Below are 23,452 nucleotides of genomic sequence, written 5' to 3' on the forward strand. Positions count from 1 at the left end.
CCAACTGGGCCAGGTTGGCTGTGGCCTTTGGGACGTTGCTCCTGGTTGGTTCTCTGGTCCTCCGGGAATTGTGGTAAGCTACAGGGCGATTCTGAAGAAATTATTTTTCAGCCTAAAGTACCTAGGGTTGGTTTCTCTTCCTTTCAGTGAGGAACTCTGATTTAGAGATGAAACCGCAACATCAGGGGGTTCACCACATGGCCACCAAGAGGCCCAAACCACGAGGGGTCTCACGGGAAGGTGAGACCAGGCAGAAAGAAGCAGTGTAGCTTTTCATTTCTATACTTTTGGGACTTTTACATGACAAGCATTCATTATTTTTAAAGTTAAAAAAAAATCTGTCAATACAGATAAAAAGAAGGAAAGCAAAGAAGTGGGGAGTGGTATGGGGTCGCCACAGGACAGCCAGGGCCCCTAAGCCAGGGAGATAGGGGGAAAGGGGGGAAAAACCAGGAGCACTCTGAGAAGACAAGGCTTCTGCTCCAGAGAGAATGGGAATCCATCGTGGCAAGTGGAAGGGGTTGGGGAGGAAGAGGGAAGGGAGAACTTTCTGACCCTGACTTAGGGCCACATGGGCAGGAGGGGACGGGGAGGGGAGAGCGGAGAGTGGGGAACAAGTCCTGTGAGGGGTAAGGGAGAACGAAGGGGTCCTCAGGATATTTTCATCCGAGCAGGTGGTCAAGTTAAGAGGCCCACAAAGCTCCTAGGGGAGGGGCCTGAGGCCAACTGAATGTCTGTGGTTGGGTTAAAGGTAAAGTCAGGGCAATCTTTTTTTTTTTAATTGTATTATTATTTATTTTGGGGGAGGTTATTTATATTTATTTTTGGAGGCGGTACTAAGGAATGAGCCCAGGACCTTGTGCATGCTAAGCCTGCGCTCCACCACTCGAGCTACACCCTGCCCCTCTCCCCGGGGCAATCCTGAAGGAAGGTGGCTGGCAGGAGGGAGAGAAGGGGTCCTCCTGGGCTGATGGATGGAGGATGTTGGGGCTGGCTGAGCACAAGCAGAGCCCTGCTTCCTTGGCCTGCTGCCCGCCCAGGCCCACTGACTCAGCTCAGTCCGGTGGCAGCTGTGGCAGGTGATGGAGGGCAGTCGGATGACACACAGACCCTCCTAAGAGGGTCTCTGCTGCACCACCGTTTATTGCTGCAGCTTCCGAGCTTTGTGACAGTCCCTCCATCTCCCCAAACACAGGTGCAAAGCTTGGTGTGTGGTTTGTGTTTTTCTGGAGGGCAGCACACCAGCCTTCTGCAGATTCTCCAAGGTTGAGGGTTGGGGCGGAAAGTTGAGTTGGCTTTCTCTGGCCTCCAGGGTGAAGTGCACGAGCTCACACCACCCTGCTTGCCTCTGCCTCTGCCCCCGCCGCCCGGTGCTGTGCCTCGGTCCCACACACCCTGCCCCTCCCTCTTCTGGAACTTGTGCCCGTGATAGATTTGACCATGATGCAGCTCTGCCTGGAACCCTTGACTGACCCCCCTTGAGTGGAGACAATCGCTTCTTGTCGCCGAGCAAGTCAGTCCTACCTACCTCTCCAGCCCCATCCCCTGCCTTTGCCCACAGACTCACTCACACCCACCTTTTTGCCTGTGGTTCCACGGTGATGGGGCCCCAGGTGGCCCATTCTGCACCCTTTGTTGACTTAAGGAAATTTCAGTTGGAAGAAATTGAGATTTTTACTGTCCTTACAGAATATGAAAAAGAGGGAGGGCTTTCAAGGATAGAAGAACAAAGCAAAATAAATAAATAAATAAATAAATAAATAAATAAATAAATAAATAAATGTTAAAATAAAAGGAAGAAAAAAGGACTCTCCTGCATAGATATTATACTTCAAAAATTTTTTTTTTTACCATCCCCCTCAAAAGCCGCTCTGGTCATCTGCAACTGGCAGTCTTCACAGATGGTGCAAGCACCCTGTCCTCCCCTGGACCCCAGGCCTCTTCCTCCACCTCAGCTCCTTATTATGCAGATCACCAGAGTGCCTTGAGCTGCCTGTGAACTTGATGCATTAGCACACTGCCCAGATTCTACCCTAAGGACAGCCCAGCAGGTGTCCCAGTAGCGGGAAGCCTGGGTGAGGTGGGGGCAGGGCGGCTGCAAACACTTCTAGTGGTACCTGACTTCTTTCATCCCTCTCTAGTCTCAGACAGGCTCCTCCTTACCTGGGAGCTGCACACTTGCCTTTCTTCTGCTAGAAACTCCGGTCTTTTGCCTCCCTCTTCCTTCAGGCCAGTTTAAGTGACTCTCCGCAGGGGTCCCAGACCAGGGCAGTCAGTCCCCCCTACATAATTAAATTTACTTATATTTGTATTTTATTATCATTATACTTAATTATATATTTTAACGAATTTTATTTATTATTTGTTTTTAAATTATTATATTTAAATACAATTTTATAATATATAATTATATTCAATTATCTAATAATTAAATTTAGTTGTGGCTCCCACCATAATTAAATCTATGGGTGTATTTCAGGGCTAGACTGTAGACTCTCACTCCACTGCAAGAGCTCTAAGTGGGTAGCAACTGTGTCCGTCCAGTTCATTGCCAAATCCCAGGTGCCCGGCCTGCAGCTTGGCGCGTAACAGGCTCTCAAAAAATATTTGTTGTAGCTGCACATTCAAATCTTACTCCTCTCCCCCACCTGCTCAGAGCCCCTGCTTCCCTGCAAACAGCCTTGGTCTCACTCTGGAAGGCCCAGGGCTTGTTCCTTTCCTGTCAGTGGACACCAATCACCAGGCCCTGGCAGAGCACAAACGTCCTGAGGCCCTTTCCCTGTTTATCAGCTTCTCTAAATGCAAATGGTTACCAAGGACCTTTGACCTCGCTTTCAACCACCGGGGTCCTTTCCTCTATTTACCTTGAAAAGTGGAGGAGGGGCATCTATCCTCCCCCTACTCTTCCTACTCTCCATCCCCCATCCCCCCATCCTGCCCCGCTCCCCCTCCCTCTCCAGATGTAACAAGGCCCTGCTTAGGCTTCCGTCTTCAGCTTAGAGCCTGAAAGCCAGGCATCTCCTGTTCCCGTTGCTTCCTTGTTCCTTTCTCCCAGGACTGGTGAGCAGAAGTATGGAAAACCAGCCTGGCCTCCTGCCTGCCCCTTAGGAAAGACCGGGCAGTGCCGCTTCGCGGATGTCCTTCGCGGATTCCATCCACACATCCTTCCTCGGTGGGTGTGGCGGGCCCTATCACCCTCCCCAGCTTTACCAACGGAAAAGCTGAGACCAGAACGGAGATGGATGCTGGGCCTTGGGCCAAAGTCATCTAATTACGTACACAGGACCAAAGCCCTCAGTGCCCCCCTCACCGCATCCCTGCCGCTATAGGGACCTGGGCAGTTGTTCCCCGGGAAAGCGCGACTCCTGGTGGAGAAGAGAAGCATGGCGGCCTGTCCCTCATCCCAAGACTGGCTGAGAGAAATGGGCGTGGTCTGCAGGACCACCGACACACGGCTTTATCCAGTTACTGATGCAAGGCCCTTCCTTGGAAAAATCAGGTATCTGTGTATGTGCAGGTACTTCCATGCATAGAATATGTACGTTTCTGAGCCACTCCCAAGGCCCTGAGGGGAAAGAACCCAACTTTGGGAGCACCTTCCCCTCCGCCATATTCCCTATTAAGGACATATTAACACTGCCCTGTAACTTTAACTGCACCCTGCTGGCTGGATCTGTAACCCAGGAGGACCCTATGGGGCCTTCTCAGGACAGACCCCTCCCCCATATCATCTGTTGCAGCTCCTCTCTGAAGTACCCAGATAATGGTCTCTGATGCACATTTCCTGAGTTGTTTTACAGCTGCTAAATCCACCACCAAATGGAAGAAATTAACTACTTGCTGATTCTGAGCATGTGGCCCCCAGACCTACTGGCGCCAAAGGACTGATAATGTTAACCCCTGTGACACCGCCCTGTTACCTCACCATCAACCAATCAGAGAATCATGCACGAGCTGATCACAGACCCTGGGACACCCCTCCCTTGACTTGCCTTTAAAAATTAAAAATGCTTTGCTCAAAACCATCTGAGAGTTCAGGTTTTTGAGCACTAGCTGTCCTGAGCTCCTTGCTAGGCACCCTGCAATAAACACTGTACTTTCCTTCACCACACCCGGCTGTCAGTAGATTGGCTTTGCTTCCCACTGGCAAGCAGACCCAAATTTGGGTCGATAACAGATCTTCAGGAAGCAGGGATAGGCATTAATGGCTTTGGCACATTGTGGGTAAGTCACATAGGCTCTTACTGATTCAAGAGTCTGGTGCTAAGCCCTGGAAAGCAGGAGAGAATGGGCTCTTACAAAGAGCACAGGGACTGGGGCATGGGCTGTCTCCAAGTTTCTATGGTACCTATCTCTGGTATCTAGGGGCAGAGGGGATACTCAACAAAAGGCTGGTTGTCTTAACAGAAATACTTGGAAAACCAAGACTTTGGTAACTTCCCAGGCAGCAATGGACATGCTTAGAGACCACCTGACTAGTTAATGTGACTCCTACTCCTGTTACCAAAAGGAATCTGCGTGTTCTACTTTGAACATCCTTTCTGGAGTCGTTTCTAATTATTTCAAGATTAAATGGACTATTTCCAGGAAATAGCTGGTCTTAATCTAACTTACAGAAGAATAAAATCTCACTGACATTACAGGGTCATGGCTAGACCTTCAAAAGCCAGGTATTTTCCTATCTGCCTTGATGGTCAGGGACACAGCAGTATATGGTCAGATCAGGAAGTGTAAACGCTGAAAATGGAGTTGGAGACAGAAAGTCCAATGTGTTGCTGGCCACTGTGGTGTCACTGCTCCCGATACAGGTGTAACCTGAATCCTCACTTGGGAGCCAGAAATCAGCTGAGAAGAGGCCTAGGGAGAGAGACCTCAGCACGGCTCACCCCACCAAGCAGTTCCTGACTGGCACAGAAGGGGTTGGGTAAGTCCCTTCTGTAGTATCTCAGTGGATCCTTATGCAAACTTAGGACAAGAGTCCTGGTGCTTGACGCTGAGGTGTGAACAGAGCACTTTGAGAGGGAGCATACTGAAGAAGAGTGCCAGGGTTATTACTTCGTGGCAGCCCCTGAGCCTTACCTGGCTCTGCCATGTATAGCTGATGGCTGGGTGCAGGGCGCTAAGAGCCGTCAGACACCGAGGATCGAGCATCCGAACCTACACCCCAGGACTCAGGAGGACCCTGGCCTTCCCTGGGCTTCTCCAGGAGACCTGCAGGCCATACAGATACCCTAACAGGCTTAGTCCTGCCTCAGGGTTTGGGCTGCTCCTCCCTCCAGGAAAAGGGAGTTCGCTCCAGGCGATGGAGAAGAAGGTTAAGGAGGCACACTGCGCCCCTGCAAGGAGACTGGCCCAAGCGCCCACCTGCCATCCCCTTCTCCGACAGCCCCAGCTCGGTCGGGAAGACGGGGCGGCACTCAGGATCGGGGAGTAGGACTGGGGCCAGCGGCCTCACGGTGGAGTACTGTGTGCGGGGCAGGGAGCCGGGCTGCTGGGAGTGCAGGGCCGCCTCCCGGCGGCAGGGGAGACCCGAGCCCCATCCGGAGCTGGGGAATCCCACCGCGCGGGACTCTTGCTTCCGGCCGGGAGCGCCTCCCTCCCGGAGGCCCCGCCCCGCGGCCCACGGCCTGTTGGGGTTTGTAGTTCGTGGAGGCAGGGCCAACACAGCCAGTGCGCGCGCGCGCCTGTGTGTGTGCGCGAGTGTGAGTGTGTCCCGAGGTCCGCTGTAGCCTCCCGGTCCTCCTGACCTCGCCCCCAAGGGCCCCCAGGACCCGGGCGTGGCGCGGGGATCGCCGGCCCTCGCTCCCGAGGCCCCACCTCGCGGCCCGCTCCTGCTGGGATTTGTAGTTCGGGCTGGGGCTGGGAGTCCCACCTGGACCCCGCGTGGTGCGATCCTTATTTCCACTTTTTCCCGAGGGCTCTGGATCTGGCCACTAGGCCTGGCGCGGGGTCGCAACTCCAGCCGGGCTCCCTCTGGCCCTTGCTGCCTACCGGTCGACCCCGCGATGTGTCTGCCGGTGCCGGCAGGACCAATCGGTAGACGCGCAAAAGAGGCACGAAGACGGGTGCGCTCTGGCCCGGGCGCGCCCTGGTCTCCGGCCGAGCCAGGCCAGAGTGGAAAGCCGGGAGAGAAAGGCGGGGGAGAAAGCCAGACCGGGCCGAGGACTCCAGGCCCCGGTGGGCAAGGCTGGGCTAGGCGATGGTCCAGGACCTTTTCAGGTCTTAAGGGTCTGCGATCAGTGGTGTCCCGTAATGATGACCAGACCCGCCCAGGGCTGGCTGAGCACTTGACAGCTGATTACCTTTCAGGGTTGTCAGACAGAAGTTTTATTTGCCAAATTTAACAAACCTACAGAAGGAGCCCTGGGAGGGAGGAAGACTCTTGTGACCCTGAAAGCCAAGAAATGGGGCGACCCTGCCCACGTGTTTGCTTTGAGGATCATGTGGCAGGGTGTGTGTGTGTGTGTGTGTGTTTAGGAGGTTTGTAAACTGTAAAGCCTGGGGCACGGGTGAGGTGTTATTGTCAGGATCCGAACTCTTAAGCCCTGGAGAAAAGGCGCTGGGTCTTCAGGAGCAACAGGTTAAAGGGGAAGGTACACTCGCTGTGTCCCCATTAGGAGAAGCTGGGTGATAGGTACGTGGAACCTCTCTCTACAGTTTTTTTTTTTTTAACGTGGGGTGCAAATGAATCAAGGCTGGCCTTACCACTCAAACATACAAAACTGTTTTGTTTTTCCATTTGTTCACAGCTTTATTGAGTATACAATCCAATGTTTTCTAGTATATTCTCAGAGTTGTGTGACCATCACCCCAATCTAATTTTAGAACATTTTCATCACCCCGCCAAAAGAAACCTATACCCATTAGCAGTCACCCCCAAAATTCCCTAACCCCTCCAGACCTAGGCAACCACTAATCTATTTCCTGTTTCTAAAGATTTGCCTATTCTGAACAGTTCATTTTAATGAAATCATATAATATGTGATCTTTTGTGACTGGCTTCTTTCACAATGTTTCTTTCATGATGTTTTTTTAAGTCTTGTTTAGTTTTATTATTTATTTATTTAGAGGGGGAAGGTAACTAGGTTTACTTGCTTGCTTTATTTTTAGAGGAGGTGCTGGGGATTTAACCCAGGACCTTGTGCTATATCCCCTCCCCTTCTCTTACGATGTTTTAAAAAATTCTTCCGGGTAGTAGCAGGTATCAGTACTCTGCACTACTTTTGTAACTTCTTGAGAGTCTATAATTATTTTGAAATTTTTTTTTTTTAAGTACAGTATCTGGAGGGTGAGCAGAAATAGTCTCTTATCTGCAAAGGACTCTGAGCTGGCAGTAGCATTCAACACTAAGAGCAGGACAGGCCTTGGTGGGGGGGAGAGCAGGGTCTGGCAGGGAGGAGGGGCGGCTGTCTCAGCCCCGCTCCACCGCAGGAGGCTGGGTGCAGTGTTTGGGAGGGGAGGCGTGGTGTCCTACCTGGCTCTGCCACTTACTAAGGGAGTCCTGGAGCAAGTTATTTTGATCCCACTTTGCCTCCATTTCTGTAAGATGCCTCCATCTGTAAGATGAGGATAATGAGAGGATCTACTTTTAGAGGGTGAATGGGAGGATTAAATGAGAAAATCGTATGAAGGCAGCGCCTGGCATATAGTGCCAAGTCTCAAGAGTGTTAGCTCTTATGACCGTACAGTGGTGTTGAGGACCCAGTGTGACACAGGCCTTGAGGGAGTAAACCTGTCCTCTCGTGTCCTCCTTGGGGACAACCCCTCCTGCCCCAATCACTCAGTCCCCTCCCCGCCACCATGATGCTCCACCCGAGCTTCTCCTGGCCTGCCTGTTCATGCTGTACTGGACAGTCCCATTTTCCCTACAGATCACCAAGGAATTCCAGGGTGTCACTGTCCAGGATGCCTCTGAGCACCCAGCAGTGATTGAAAACAAACTTCCTAGTCATGAGCTTTATTCAGAAAATATGGCCATCCAGACCCCTGGCTATTCCTCAGAGCAGCTGAAATGATCTAGAAAAATTCATTGCAAGTCAAATGTAAAGGCTAGTGGCATCCTGAGTCAATGCCTTCAAGGGATATTCTGGCAGAGTAGTGATATTGGAAGTTCTAGGTATTGTGACAGGCCCTTGTCATCCCCCCAGGCTGAGGAAGTACAACAGCTTAGCCTGATCTGCCCTCAGGATTGGAGTCAGAGGACCCAGAAGGGACTCCTCGTCTAGTGCCTGCATGTTACAGATGGGAAACAGGCTCGGACAGACGGCCACGTGGCAGGTAGTTAGAAGCCAGGCTGGGAAACTCACTTGGGGAGGATCCTTTGCAACTTCAGGAAATTCTTAGCTCGGGAAATCAGTCCATAGCCTGGGTCCACAGACACAGGCTGCCACCTTGGGAGGTCCCAGACCTTGGCCAGAGCCCAAGTAGCCAAAGGCCGGAAGCCAGTCTCCGAAGCCTCCCTGTCCTGGTTTCTTTCAGCCAGATGTTTGTCTTAGGACTCCATTAATAATAAAGACCATGGCATCCTCCACGTGTCTAGGACTTCGTTCTTCTCAAAGTGCCTCCCGTAGGTCAACTCATTGGAGCCCCACTATCCCTCGGGTTAGGAGGTCTGGGGTAAATGTCCTCACTTCACATGGGAGGAACCTGTAGTTCGGAAGATTTAAGTGACTTTCCCAAGGTGATGAGGCTAAGGGCAGTACTAGAATTTGGGGACATTGCTCTCTAATCTGTTAATACATTCAGGTAAAAACAAAATTATTTTGAGTGTCTGTTACCTGCTGGGTGCTCTGGTGGGTGCAGGGATCGCAGGGAATGACCTGTTATGGTCTCTGGGATGGAGGAGCTAACAGTGTGATGGGGAAGGCAAAAGCGGCAGATAATAAAAGTGGTGGTGAGGGAAATTTCTGGTGGTGGAAGTGTTTTATATCCTGTGGGTTATATGGGTGTTTGCATATGTCAGAACTCATCCACGTGTACGCTTATGATGCGTGCATTTCACTGTAAATTTTACCTTTAAAATGTAGGAGATGGGAGGGGGAGGGTATAGCTCAAGTGGCAGAGCGCATGCTTAGCATGCACAAGGTCCTGGGTTCATTCCCCAGTACCTCCTCTAAAAATAAATAAATAAACCTTATTACCTTCCCCTACCAAAAAAAAAAAAAGAGAGAGAGAGAAAAATGTAGGACATGGGAATGCTCTGGGAGGATTACGCCTAGCAGGGTCTTGGCAGGGTTCAGCTGTCCAGAAGCCAAGGGCTGACTAGGTTGTTCGTGGATGCAATTTCATCTTTGCTCCTGGGGTGTGGCTGAAAAGTTTTCCCATGGAGTCTGTAGACCTTAATGGCCCAGTGGCCTGATGCCCGGAGCACCTAGGAGAACTGAGGAGGGAGTCAAGGTCACTGAATGTTTCAGAAGAGGGATATTTAGGCTGAATCTGTAGGTGACCAGTTGGTCAGAAGAGGGTAGTTTCAAAGCATTCCTCAGGAGCGGAGTGTGGCTGCCCAGTGTTGCCCAGATGCAAGGGGATAGAACAAGGCTTTGAACGGCTTCCCTTACCTCAGGCCCCATCAGAGGGCCTTAGAGAAAGTCCTGCTGTTGGAAAATTTTCAAGCCGATTTCCAAGAAAGGATAAAGTCCTCTTACCACTGTGTCCGGGACCACACCCTAATCCTAATGCCTTTTGTTAGCTGACCTCTTGGCGGGTTCTCCTGCTGGCATGGCTCCATTCAGAAACCAATATGGAATTGTGGACCACCTGCTATGCACTCACTTCTGAAGGCCCAGGCTCCAGGTGCAGACACTACTGGCTGGCGTGTTTTCCTCTGAATAAAGAGAAGGGTGAGGTTTCGCAGCTCCAGCACCGGCTTTGACGCCCGACCAGCCTGAATTAGAATCCTGGTTCTGCTACTGAACTGGCAGTGTGACCCTGGACAAGTTACTTACCCTGTCTGAGCCTCCCGGAGACTTCATTATGATGAGGACAGTTGTGAGGACTGAACAAGATCACTGAGTACACAGTAGGCACTCAAGGAACAGTAGCTGTGCCATTTTGATGGAGGCCAAGGCTCGATCAGTTGGATGGGCCACGAACACTGCCACGGTCTCAACAAGTTTTGCGCATGGTACGGTTGTTAGTTTCCCAGCATCCGCCCCCAGTCTAGGTCCCTTTAGGCGCCCTAGTCTCCTGGGAGGGGGTGCTGCGAGGGGCGGGCTCAGCAGCGCCCCCAGCCGGCCCAGGCCCGCTCGGCCCCTCCCTCTGACTCACTCGGGGCGGCTTCTGGATGTCGAGGGCCGGGGGAGACCGCGGCCGGAACAACCCAGCGAGGCGGTGGCAGGCAAGTAGCGCTTTGGGCTCTAACCACCCGGTGTCCGGGCTCCTCAGTGCCGGACGCAGGGGCTCAGCTGGCTCGGGGCCGCCTCCTCGGGTGGCCCGCTCCCCAATCCTCTCTTAAGGCCGCACCCACGTGTCTATTCACGTCTCCTGGCTTCCCGTAAGGAGGGGCGGGAGGGGGCGGGTCCGTGCTAAAGTAATGCTTTCTTTGACTCCATTTGGGACAAACTGGTCATTCCTGCTGGGGAGACCGGCGGGAGAGGAAAACTGTGAGTCTGATAAAAAACAAATGTAAGAGTCTGGTTACCAGAAAATATCATTAATGCGTGCTTTGTAAGAGTTCCCCGGTGCTCGGGCGGAGTGTCCTGCTCTTTTGTTTCTCTGTTAATTTGCAAACCTCTTTTTTCCCTGTGGTGATGGAGCCACCTCTTTAGCCAGGTGAGGCTCCAGTGTGGGGAGAGAGCAGACACTCGTTCATCCTTGTGACTTTGGTCGCTGCGGAGTCCGGAGCTAAAAAGCCACCCGGGTTCTGCACCAGTGCAGACCAGAATCAGTGAATCTCACTGGGGCAGGGTGGTGGCAGGGCCAGGAGGGGTGATCTGTGGTTTAACTTTCCATCCTCTTGCTAAACCGTGAGCTGGGGGAAGGGGCAGAGATGTTGCATCCTGAGGAGCTGGGTATTTGTTACTGAGGTTCCATGGTAAACTGTGTTAAGAAAAGAAAGCCATCTAAGCTTATTGAGCATCTACTATTTGCTAATTAATTATACCATCTAATTAAATCTTCACAGTTATCTTCATGCCCATTTTACAGACAGGGCACAGGGAGGCTCCAGCAAGTTAAGTCACTTGCTGGAGGAAGCATCACCAGTAAGTAGCCAAACTTTCCAACCTTCCATTCTACCAGGTTATCTGCCCAGCCTCTGGTCTCATGGAGACAAGACCCTGCTGGGATTCCAACCCAGACTACCCTCTTTTTAAGGCCATGGAGACACTCAGGTGCCAGCTAGAGTTTGTGTTCTTTGAAGAAATTATTTAACTTCTTAACTTGCTCCGGTCCAGAAATTTTAACAAAGGGATTGAGTCAGTTTCACTGCCCCCTGGGTGGGGCCACTTGAAGGCTAAGTCTTAACTCTAACCAGCCTGCTGACTAGCCTGGGTCCAGGCCAGGCCTGTGTCCAGGACAGGTGGGCCAGTGTCCTGGGCTGAGGGGCCCTGTGTGTGTGGCGGCATCACTTTCTCCTGGCGCACACACGCACTCTGTTGCCTCCTCCGCAGCAGGCTCTGGAGGGAATGGAAGCTCCCTTGCTCTGCCTCCTGCTCCCTGTGTGATCACAGAGCAAGTCACTTGTGCTTTCAGGGGCCATCTTGCCTCCATCACATCGTAAGGGCCTAGAGCTACTCTGGTCCAACTCGCTTGCTTACTCTCCCAAGGAGATATGGAGGCCCTAAAAGCACAAGTGACTTGCTCTGGCACGCTTATTCTCGGTGCTGTCCCTCGGAGCTCCCAGAGCCAAGACTGTGACAGTCAACCCTGGTGAAGGAGAAGCTGAGCAGGGGTGGACTTCAGAGGCTTCCAGGGTGCAGGACCCTGCAAAAGTGTTTCACGGGCCTCAGCTACACCCTCAGAACTGAACTTTAAAAAAAAAATTCAAATGTCTGCATTCAGGGCAAGGAGAAAGACAGGTCCGGGGAGGAGGAGAACATGGTGCAGAGGCAGTGACCCCACCCAGGAAAAGTGACTAACCCCGCAGAGGCCGGGCCGGCAGACGTGCTTGCCCCACAAGGCTGGCACGTGGGGAATGTGGCCAGTCCCAGCTTTCCTGTGGTTTCCCTCGCGGGTCCCAGACTCAGAGCTGCCAGCCCCTGCCTGCAGCTGGCTGAGGCCACTGCGGGGGCGCTGCGAGCTGGGGTGGGCCTCCCGCCTCGCCGTGGGGGCCTCTGAGGAGCCAGCCCTGCCATCCTTCCTGGCAGCCCACAGTGTCAGCTCTCCATCAGAGCCCCAGCACAGTTTACCCCTTCCTGTCCTAGGACAGGGCCTCGGCACAGGCTGGGGGAGGAGCCCAAGGGTGGGGCCGATGGAGTGGCCGCCCAGAAAGAAGGCGAGGGAAGTGGAAAGGTGGGGTAGGGCAGGCTGGGAGGAAACGGAGCCTGAAAAGCAGAAGCAGGAGGAAGAGGAGCAACTAAGAGAGGTGACAGTGGAGGGTGGCCGAGGGAGGACCTGGCTGCGCTGGCCGGGACCTTCCTAGGTGGGCAGGTGAGGGCTGGCTGCAGGGGCTGGAAGCCGACTCACATTCCTGGAAGCCTCTTTGCCCAGGGCTGGTGCGCTCAGCTCACTGCCCTGTCTGGACAGATACATTATCCGACGGGAGCCTCCTAGCTGCACAGGTGGGTTGGGTTCACAATATTGATAAGGAGCTCCTGGGTCGGGGCTTCCGGACAGAGACCACCACGCCAAGTGTCCAGACACCTGAAGGCCCTTGGCCAGCCCGGAGGGGCATTCAGATTAGAGGATGCCTGTTTCTAAGTTAGGGCTGTGGTGTGACTGTGGGTGGGTGGGTCGGAGTGGTTGGCTGGGGTGGGGCAGGCCGAGCGTTTGATCTAACTGTGTGGCCCAGTCCATTATTTTGCAGATTCAGCAAGACTCCAGCTGAGGGTCTGGCTGGGGGAGGGTGGAGGAAGGGAGGTGAAGGTGGAGCTGGGGAAAGGGCAGGAGTCCTTCTTGGTGTCAGGGGCAAGGGCACTGGCTGAGGAGTCCCCAGGCCGGGCCTCTGGACCCAGCTTCTGCGAACGCCCACGTTCCGGGCTGGGGGGATCTGGCCTCCTTTCTAGAAGTGCTGACACCCACCCCTCACTCATTATTGGGGAGAGGGGTAGGGGCTGTTGCATTTCACGTGGAAGGGCAGACAGGGAGGGTGAGGTGAAGGGACCTGCTGGGAATCAGTGGAATCGGGGTCTGGGGAGGACTGGCCATTCTGACAGCTGTCCAGCATGACCGACCTCCCACCCCTGTGTGTCCTCAAAGGCCGGTTCCTTCCTAAGTCAGGACCGTGGGACAGCCAGCAGGGCACACATCCTCCCCCAGCCCCTTGACGATCTGACTTGACCCCTAAGCCCTGCTTTCTGCCTCCAGGGCTGCCCCTGCCTGTTGAAATCCTGTGCTATCTTGTAGACACTTAGGTTCCGTTTGGTATAGTAATTGGAGCCCAGCAAGTCCAGTTAATCAACTCCTTCTCTGAGCCCCTGCATGGTGCCAGGCACAGTGTGAGGTTCCAGCCAGATCAAAAGAGGCAAAATACAGTTCTTGCCCCCAAAGCCCTTCTAATCTAGTGGGGGAGATGGCCATGGCCATAACTCAGCACATTGTGGTAGAGTGGGAAGAAATAACGGCTTTAATGTAAGAGGTATAGAAGCAGCTGCCTTGTGAGGTGGTGAGTTCCCCGTCACCGGAAGTGTCCAAGAAGAGGATAACGAGGGGTGTATAGAAGGGATTTCTGTGCTAGGTTTTGGGAGGCAGATGTGGAATAGGATTCACCTTCTAATGCTGACATCTGTGATTCTGTGACAGTCTAGGGAGGGTTGTCTGCGGTGTGATGGTTTCCTGCTTCACCGCCCCATTAGCTAGACCATGAGACATGCATGTCTCTTTCTTCATTTGTGTGCCCCTCCCCACCCATTCTGCCCAGTGTCGAGCTCCCAGCATAGACCTTGAATGGAGTTACGCAGCCCCTGTCACGGGCTGCTTGAGGAGTGCAGGAGTGCCAGGCGTGTCCCCTGCTATGGTTGAGACACAGAGCTGTCAGGTCACTCTCAGCTTGTAAGCAGGAACTGAAGGGTATGCTCCTAGGTGAGAGGTCTGGGAGAACTCCCAAAGAAGGCAGAGGCTACGGAACGTTGTGGAAGCCTCCTCAGACAGATGGGGCTTGAAATGGGCCTGGAGGGGTGGTAGGGCTTTGATGGACGTGAGGGTGGAGCTCCTTTGCAGAGGAAGCAAAGGAGCTGTGGTCTTGAGCGGAGGGGGTGGAGGGAGAGGAGTGACAGGCCGGACTGAAGTCGGGTGGACGCCTGCCTGCGGGAACCTGGAGCAGAAGGCCGGGGGGCAGCGTTAGAACTTCTCCCATGCTGATACCTGGGTTCCACACCAGAGAGTCTGGTTTTAACTGGCCTGGGCACTGGGATGTTTTTAAAGCCCCCAGATGACTCTAATGTGCAAGGAACTGTGAGATGCTGTTCTGGACAGAGTTAACTGGCAGCTTCAGAACCATCTGGAACACAGTTCAAAATGCAGATGCACAGGCCCCATGGAATCCAAATCTCCAGGCCTGGGCCTCTGTGTTTTTGTGAGATCCCGAGATAATTCTAACGGGTGGCCAGGGTGGAGAGCCTTGGGGCAGGCGGCCAGCCTCTCTCATTAAAACCCTGCAGTGGCTCTGGGAGGCCTGCCTGCTTTTGAGTTGTGGCCTGAGCTCTCAGGTCGGTAATGCAGCACAAAAAACAAACAGCCGACACTCGGCCTCTTTTGTTCTGCCACCGCTGTCCCCAGTCTCTCCCCAGTGGCTTGGGCTTGTGGGCGGCCACCTCACCACTTTGGGCCTGAGTCATAGGCTGAGCTGCCCATGGGATGTGGGGACAGCATGTGACCCTCTGTGGGATGGAGAACCACTAAAGTTTCCCTCCCCCAAACCTCCCCCTCACTGCCTCCGCCCTTTGGGAAGGTGTGGTTCCAAAAAACGCCTTCAGCTATGTTGGATGTTAGGAAGGAAAAGGAAAGTCTTAATTCACGTGGTGTTTTACACCCATGACCACTGCTCCTGTTTCTCCCTCTGTTTCCTACTCAGACTTAACACCCTCTGCTCTCCCATCCACCCACCAAAGATTACTCTTTGCCCTTCCTGCTTCCGCAGCCCCCAAGAGTCTCCTATGGTGCCGATTTGCCTTTTAACGCTGCAATCCCCCGGCCCTGCCCTGGCACCACAGGGGCTTGCTGCTCAGCTGCACAGCATGAATTGTGCTGCAGTGCTTGCTGGGGTGGGTTCCGCGTTTCAGCCAACGAAAGAAACCCTCTATTGATGGGAATACATGAAAAAGACAGCGAGTGAAGCAATAGCTACCGCATTTGCGGAATTTTTTCAAAGATAATACATTTTTTTTAATTCCTTGCCTTGAGCACTTTTTTTCTCCCTAAATAACTTTTGTCCCAAAAAAGTTGCTCTTACTGACCTACAGAATAAAGGTGATGTTCATCATCCTGGCATTGGAGGGGAGCTGGGCATCCAGAAGTGATAACTGAGACCTGGGACTGGGGGAAATTCCCCGGGGAGGGAGCTTAGCATTAGAGACAGCAGGAAGTCTGATGTTAGCTGTAGGGTTTTTTTCCCCTGAGGTTTTTTGTTCGGTTGGGTGGGTGGTTTTGGTAGGTGCCCTTCTATTCCTAGTTTGCTGAAAGCTTTTGTTTTTTTTAATCAAGAATGGAGGTAGATTTTTTCTTAATCCCCTTTCTGCTTCTGTTGAGATGATTTTATAATTGTTGATGTGGTTGGTTAATAGAGTGGATTCTATTGATTTATTTTCAGATGCTAGACCGACTTTGCGTTCCTGGGATAAACCTCATTTAGTCATGATGTTTTATCTTTTTATATATTTCTAAATTGTGTGTGCTAAAATTTTGTTAATTTTTTTTTGTTTCTGTGTTCCTGGGGTATCTTGGTTGAATCTTCTTTTCTGGTTTTGTCATCTCAGGATAATGGTGGCAGCAGAGGATGAATTGGGAGGGGCTCTCTCCCGTTTTCTGGAAGAGTGTAGATCTGGTATCATCTCTTCCTTAAGTTTTTGGTAGAATTCATCTGGACATGGAATGTTTTGGAGGGGAGTTAGTTTTTAAGTACAGTTTCAATTTCTTTAATAGATATTAGAACTATTCAGGTAATCTATTTCTTTTTGAGTGAACGTTCATAATTTGTGCCCTTTAAGGACTTTTTCCCCATTTCACACAAGTTGTTGAATATATTGGCATACAGTTTTTGGAATATTCTCTTTATCCTTTTAATGCTTGTAGAATCTGAAGTGATGGTCATAGCCTTGTATTGGAAATTTGTGTCTTTTCTTTTTCTTAGTCAGTTTGTCTAAAGGGTCATCATTTTTTTCTTCTTCTTTTCTTAATGGAAGTACTGGGGGTTGAACCCAGGACCTCATACATGCTATGCATGCCCTCTGCCCCTGAGCTATACCCACCTCCCTAAAAGATCATCAATTTTAATGATTTTTCCCAAAATCAGCTTCATTGATTTTCTCTTTTTTGTTGTTTTCTATTTATTTATTAAGTCATTGACTTTTAGACTTTTCAAATGTAAGCAGTTATTGCCTCGTGTGATGCCGAGTTAGGAGTCTGGAAGCAGAAGAGAGGTGTGGCCGAGGGGTCACAGCAAGGGGAAGATACTGGTCCAGGAGCCAGAAACCTGGTTATCGCCAGCCACTCACTAGTCACTCAAGTGTGTGACTTGGGATTTAGACTCTCTTTGCCTCAGTTTCTTTCCCTGCATGATGGAGCCAAAGATAATCTCCTCTTGAGTTCTTGCAGGTGACTTAGTTGATGAGTATGAAGGCACTTGGCCACCTGGAAGGATCTCCCCAGACTAACGTGAATGGTGGTTGGAACAGCATTTGTAATAATAATGGCTTCTTCTGTCTTTTCAGATCTGGAAACAGCATGTACACACCCGGCCCTCAGAGGTAGGCTGTGCGCCCCATCCCGTTTCACCCCTCCCCTTCTTCACTTCCAAGGGCTGCCCCTCCTCGCCCCCACCTCCCGGTCCCCCGGCCTGCCCAGGTCTCTCTGCTTGGGCCTATTCCTCAGGGGCCTTGTCCCCCGCTGACCCTCTCCCCTCCCGCAGCAGCTCTCCGTTCCCAGCCTCGGTGCGGCACCCCGGCCTGCACGTATGGCGGGTGGAGAAGCTGAAGCCAGTGCCAGTGGCCCGAGAGAACCAGGGCATCTTCTTCTCTGGGGACTCCTACCTAGTGCTGTACAATGGCCTGGAAGAGCTCTCCCACCTGCACCTGTGGATAGGTAGGTAAGGGCGCTGGGAGGACTGGTTGGGAGACTGGCTCGGGCAGGGCCCGGGGCTGGCATGGGTCTCATGGGCCGTGCCCTGCCACCTCCCACCTGCCCCAGGCCAGCAGTCATCCCGCGATGAGCAGGGGGCCTGCGCCGTGCTGGCCGTGCACCTCAACACCCTGCTCGGGGAGCGGCCTGTGCAGCACCGGGAGGTGCAGGGCAACGAGTCCGACCTCTTCATGAGCTACTTCCCGCACGGCCTCAAGTACCAGGTCAGAGCCCGCCTCCTGCGGTTCTCTCAGAGCCGGCCCCACTTCCAGCTGGTCCTTACCCTGCGAAAGGCCTCTGCCCCCTTGGGGCAGGGTCCTCCCCACCTCTCTGCCCGCCTCCCAGTGGGATGGGGTGTGGGATGCTCGGGCCTTGGGTCAGCCCACTCAGGCTGGCCATTTGGGCTGCAGGATGGTGGCGTGGAGTCAGCGTTTCACAAGACCTCCCCAGGGGCCGCCCCAGCTGCCATCAGGAAGCTGTACCAGGTGAAGGGGAAGAAGAACATCCGGGCCACCGAGCGGCCGCTGAGCTGGGACAGCTTCAACACAGGGGACTGCTTCATCCTCGACCTGGGCCAGGTGGGGGGCAGGGCCGACCGAGCACCCGCCGGGCTGGCACTGCGTTTTGAAAGGGCGGGGACCCAGAGGCAAAGGCAGAGGGAGAGAGGCTGAGAAGGTGTAAGCGCACTGCGAGCGGACCACTGCAGCCATTAGAGACAGCCTCCTATTTGTAAGGACAGAAGCCTCCCTCCGCTGTCTAGCCATTGCCTCTAGTACTAGAAGCTACTCTCTCCTTCTGGAGCCTCTGTGGGTCTGAGTTAGCTGCCCACCAGCCCGTGCGCTCATCAGTCCACTCATCCCTTCACTCAGTGAATTGATGATCCTGCTCTCAGCCGGCACGGGGACCACAAATTGCGGGTCCATCACTGGCTGTAACCTCATGACTGGATGTGATGAAGGTCCTAAGAGAGGGAGTGGCTGTGCTGGGGGGAGGCTTGGGGCAGGGAGGGGCCCTCTGGCCTAAGCCACAGTCACTGCCCCAGGAAGGCGCCGTTTGACTGGACCTTCCCAGAGGGGAAATGCCATTCCAGGAAGGGACAGGTGAGCCAAGGCACTGAAGGGGAGGAGGGTGCAGACATGCATGTCATCAGCACAGAGGGATCTAGCCTGGCTGGGACCCAGGGTGGGGTCAGGAGCGGTGGGAGTGGAAATTGCTAAGGAGGCCGAGACCCAGGTGAGGAGGAGGTTGACTATCTAGGGGTCTGGACCTCATCTTGTGGTGCTGAAGATTTGGGACAGGAAGATGAACCCAGGTGCTGTTTGGAAGCAAGTCTGGAAGAGGAAGGAAGTCTCAGGAGAGGTGATGAGGGCCATGCCTGGTAGGGGTGCAGAGGCCTGTGAGATTCTGGGCCCAGGGATGCCATTTATTCACTCAACAAATAATATTCAATAAACAGACAATAAATGTTTATTCTGGGCCTAAATACGTACCAGTTTCTGTTTTGGCAGGGGGCACACAGCAGTGGGCCAGGCTAAGCAAAACAAAACACTCATGCCCTCTTGAGTTTTGCTTTCTAGTCAGGGAAGATAGATTATAAACAAGATAAAGATGTTTAAATGTATGACATACGTGATGTAGAGAAACATAAAGCCGGAGGGAGATGGGGAAACCCTCTTGCACACTGTCATTCCCGTTCCCAGAGAGGCCGTGGTCCTTGCTTGTCTTTGATCGTCTTGCCTCAGAGGACAGTTAGTTCTGTGGACGCAGGCAGCTGGCTCTAACCTGATCCTCCCTACTCCCCTCCAGAACATCTTCACCTGGTGTGGTGCAAAGTCCAATATCTTGGAGCGTAACAAGGCGCGGGACCTGGCCCTGGCCATCCGGGACAGTGAGCGGCAGGGCAAGGCCCAGGTGGAGATCGTCACTGACGGGGAGGAGCCTGCCGACATGATCCAGGTTGAGAAGACTTGGCGGGTGGCCTCTGCTTGGAAGCTCCTGAGAGAGGCAGTGATCAGCTGGGGGGCTACCCCGGAGGTGGTGGGTGGGGCGCTGCTCAGGGCTTGGCTAGCTCAGTGGCTACCTTGGTGGGACTCAGAGTCAAGTCTCCCTGGGGGTGGAGAGACCGGTGGCCGGGCAGGTGGACCTAGCCCTCCCCACCTCTGCCTGGCACCCTTGTGCTGCAGACGCAGTTTGTCCCAGCAGAGGCGGTGGCCCTGGGCCTGATGGGGTGGGAAGGTCCAGGCCAGGTGCCCGGGATTTCCTGGAAACATAGCCTGCCCTGGCCCCTGCAGGTCCTGGGCCCCAAGCCGGCTCTGAAGGAGGGCAACCCCGAGGAAGACCTCACAGCCGACCGGACAAACGCCCAGGCTGCGGCCCTGTATAAGGTGGGAGCTCCAGGCCTGCCCTGGGACCCGGCAGGGGGTGTAAGTCTGGTGTGCGTGGGGCTGAAGGGAGAGGAGAAAGCAGTGGGCAGGCTGGGCCCAGCACCGGGCTGGTTTACCCAGGGCTTGGAGGGAGAGGAGGATGGGAAGTGGGCGGAGGCCGGGTCCCCGAGGAGAGGCGCGCCAGTCACTTCCGCCCTTCTGGAGAAGGAGGTTTGAAACAAGCCGAGCTTTACTGTTTTGAATGCTTTGCACTTGTTTGTTAATTTGGAGTCTCCTCAATTTCCAAAGGAACTTGGGGGCTCTGGGAGGCAGTGACTGAGCATGAAGTGAGGGTGGGGTGGGGCCCAGGATTTGCCTGCAGTGATTCCTCTGGTGAGGTCTGCTGCTCTGGCCTGGGGCCGTGGGTGGCGAGGCGGCCTGCTCCGTGTGCTGCAGGGAGGAGGGTGATCCAGCGCTGCCCACTCTCCCCCAGGTCTCTGATGCCACTGGGCAGATGAACCTGACCAAGGTGGCCGGCTCCAGCCCCTTTGCCCTCGAGCTGCTGATCCCCGACGACTGCTTTGTGCTGGACAATGGGCTCTGTGGCAAGATCTACATCTGGAAGGGTACGTGTGGCTTCTCCACCCCAGCCTGAGACCCCTGCGGCCGCTCTGACCTGGGGGGCTCCCCACGGCAGGGCTCAGCCAGCCAACGGCTTTCAGAGGCAGCCTCAGGGCGCCTCCATGGCTGAGGCGTTTCTCTTTGCAGTTCCTGGCTCCTTAATTCCAGGCAAAGGTTCTGAACCTTTAGCCTGCCTCAGAAGCACCCGAGGGCCTGTTAAAACCCATAGCTGGACCCCACCCCATGAGATTCTGATTCACAAGGTGTCGGGTGGAGCCTGAGAATTTGCACGTCTAACCATCTAACCGGTTCCCAGGCCGTGCCGCCAGTCCAGAGGACCACTGGCACAGAGCTCTCCTGGGCCTTCAGGGCTGCTGGGACCCCTGTTCCTACCATTCTGCCTTGCGGTGTGACAGACAGACTTTAGATATTACATCTCCCTTTACGCAGTGGATAGTAAACCAGCAGAACTCGTTTTCCCGGGAGATTGCACCAGCTGGAAATAAGACACTGTTGTGCGGAAGCCTGTTGGCTAGATCCCACTCTGAAAATGTTGAAACAAAGCTCTGGGTCTCTGAGTGATACAGGGGGCCACTTCTCTGTGCTGTCTTTTCTTGGATGTCTCACCACCCTGCCCAGATTAGAAACCTCTTGAAAGCAGGAAACACATTATCTCTGCTGTCTTGAGGAGATAGCATTTGCTCAGTAAATATTTGTGGGGTCAAGCAAAACCAAGAGAAAGTCTCAGCCAGGAGGGTGAGTATGAGGTGTTCTAGCCTGGCAGCTACGGGGCAGTAACACTGTTGCCTCAGGGACGGGTCAGGAGTGGCACGAGGCCAGGCGGGTTCCTAAGAGGTAAGCGGGTGGGGGAGGGGGGAGTAGTGCTACTGGGGCTGCTCCTGCCTCTGGGTACCTTTCCCGTGGAACCAGTTCTGCGCATGGGGGGCGGGGGGGTGATGTTCCCAGATGCCCACGGGAGTGTATTTAATCCCAAAGAAGAAGCGAGAACCCAGAGGAGAAACAGGAAGCTTGGGAGCCAGGAAGAGAAGTGTCTTGCAATCACAGAAGCAGGATACAGCACATTCATTTCAGATACATTTTCACTAAGTAGATTTTTACAGCCTGGCTGGAGAGCCAGCCACAGAGCCTTGCTTCCTTGGGAAAACCAGGGGAGCATAGTTTGGTTAAAGGGACCGGCTGCAGGCCGGGAGGGAGGACCGGGCTGTTCCCTGTAATTGCTCTTCGCTGGCGTAACGATTAGGCCGGTGTTGGCATCTGGCCTTGAGGGAGTAAGATGGATAGTAAATCACACCCTTTGGTCCTATTTAGTGTTACGAAAAAGGCTTGACAACAGTGTAGTTGACAGACTCAAGAGGCGAGGGGCCTTGGAGTCTGATGCCAGGGAGACACTGGTTCTCCTGGAATTTCCCTGGGGCCCTGGTCTGAGCAGAAGGCTTTGACGATTAGAGCGGGCAGAGGGCAGTTTTCATCTGGAGCTGCCAGGTTGGGAGGGGCTGACCTCCCGCCTCCAGAGAGCCCTTCAGCATTCTTAGCACCTCCTGGTCCTTTTATTTTATTTTATTATTTTATTTAATTTGATTATTTTACTTAATTTGGTTTAATTTTTTATTTTATTTTATTTTTTATTTTATCTTATTTTATGTTATTTTATGTTATTTGATTTGATTTGATTTGATTTGATTTGATTTATTTTATTTTATTTTATGGAGGTACTAGGGATTGAACCCAGGACCTTGCACATGCTAAGCACACACTCTGCCACTGAGATACCCCGGTCCATTTATTTTCAAAGGTGCCAGCTATTCTGTTGACCCCCTTAAATCTCAAGAGAAATGGGATGTGGGCAAGAGAGGGGGCCCTGCTCTTTGGAAAACTCTCCTCCCTATGATCCAGGACGAAAAGCTAACGAGAAGGAGCGGCAGGCGGCCCTGCAGGTGGCCGAGGACTTCATCTCCCGCATGCGGTACCCCGCAAACACTCAGGTGATGCGATCCCCGCGCCCCTGTGCCCTCCTCCTGGGGCCCTCCCCGTGGCCTCCCACCTCGTGGATGGGACAAGGAAGGCAGGAAGGCCTGGGGCACAGTCAGGAGCAGCCAGGCCTCCCTCCCAGACCTGCCCAGTGGGAAAACCCCTCTCAGCCCTTCAGAGATTTACAATATGTGTTATTTTCTAAGGGGGTGTTGGGCACCACCCCCTCGGGAGCCCAGCGAGCCTGTGTGCCTCTGGACAGCACGTGCGCCTCCTCTGGGCTGTGGTCCCTAGCTGGTACCGCCCCTTCTTGCCCCAGCCCAGCGACACCACAGGTCATTCTGAGGAGAGCTGGTAAAGCCCGTGTGTAATTGGTGCCCCTCTCAACCTGCACCCGAGTCCTTGAAGCAGTCTGTTTTCTCAGCCTGCGTCCCTGTAATCTTTCTCATCTCTTGGCTTATCTGGAGGAGCATCCCTGGCCTGGGTGGTGTGTCGGCTCAGGCCTGGTACCCGGCACCCTCCTCCATGGCCCTGGCCCTCCGCAGAGGCAGAGGTGGCCCCCTTGTGAGCGAGACATCCTCTGCTGTCCCTGCAGGTGGAGATTCTGCCCCAGGGCCGCGAGAGTCCCATCTTCAAGCAATTCTTCAAGGACTGGAAATGAAGGCAGGTGTCTCCCTGCCCCACTGCCTGCCTGTTGGCTACTCTGCCTTCCCGATCAGTGCTGAGGTGCCCCCGCGGATGTTCAATAAAGGAGACCAGTGCCCTTCCTGCTCTCTGCCTGCATTGCCTGCCTCCAGGCTCACTCTCCCTGCCCTGCCTGTTCACCTGGCTCATTCCCATGCTGGGCGGGGCGGGACCCAGATGACAATTCCACAGCCTCTGAGGGGCCAGAGCTGGCTTTGCAGGGTTCAGACAGCGGGGCCAGGAGTCCAGCGGGCCTGGCAGGCACTGCCGTGAACCCAGGAGGGCGGTGGCGCAGGGCCAGGCCTCAGGGCACTTTCAGCCCAGGGCTCAGTTTGGTCTCACGTTCCCAATGGGGACGAGGCTGT

General features: G+C 53.7%; 1 protein-coding gene across 10 annotated transcripts; it reads left to right on the forward strand.

The window, feature by feature from the left end:
• The first annotated feature begins 10,239 nt into the window (after positions 1-10,239).
• CAPG (capping actin protein, gelsolin like) lies at positions 10,240-23,186 on the forward strand. Of its 10 annotated transcripts, none has more exons than XM_032469829.1 (10): positions 10,240-10,336; positions 17,025-17,060; positions 17,222-17,394; positions 17,500-17,654; positions 17,841-18,008; positions 19,237-19,386; positions 19,722-19,814; positions 20,287-20,419; positions 22,329-22,417; positions 22,999-23,186. In XM_032469829.1, the coding sequence occupies exons 2-10, from the start codon at positions 17,038-17,040 to the stop codon at positions 23,062-23,064; spliced, it is 1,050 nt and encodes a 349-aa protein (XP_032325720.1). In that variant the 5' UTR covers positions 10,240-10,336; positions 17,025-17,037; the 3' UTR covers positions 23,065-23,186. The 10 variants fall into 10 exon arrangements, with proteins under 10 accessions (XP_032325720.1, XP_032325726.1, XP_032325719.1 ...); XM_032469835.1 differs by having other exon boundaries at positions 10,258-10,336; positions 17,225-17,394; XM_032469828.1 differs by lacking the exon at positions 10,240-10,336 and adding an exon at positions 10,511-10,601.
• The last annotated feature ends 266 nt before the right edge of the window (positions 23,187-23,452 follow it).

Source organism: Camelus ferus, chromosome 28, assembly GCF_009834535.1.
Source record: "Camelus ferus isolate YT-003-E chromosome 28, BCGSAC_Cfer_1.0, whole genome shotgun sequence".
Lineage (NCBI taxonomy): Eukaryota > Metazoa > Chordata > Mammalia > Artiodactyla > Camelidae > Camelus > Camelus ferus.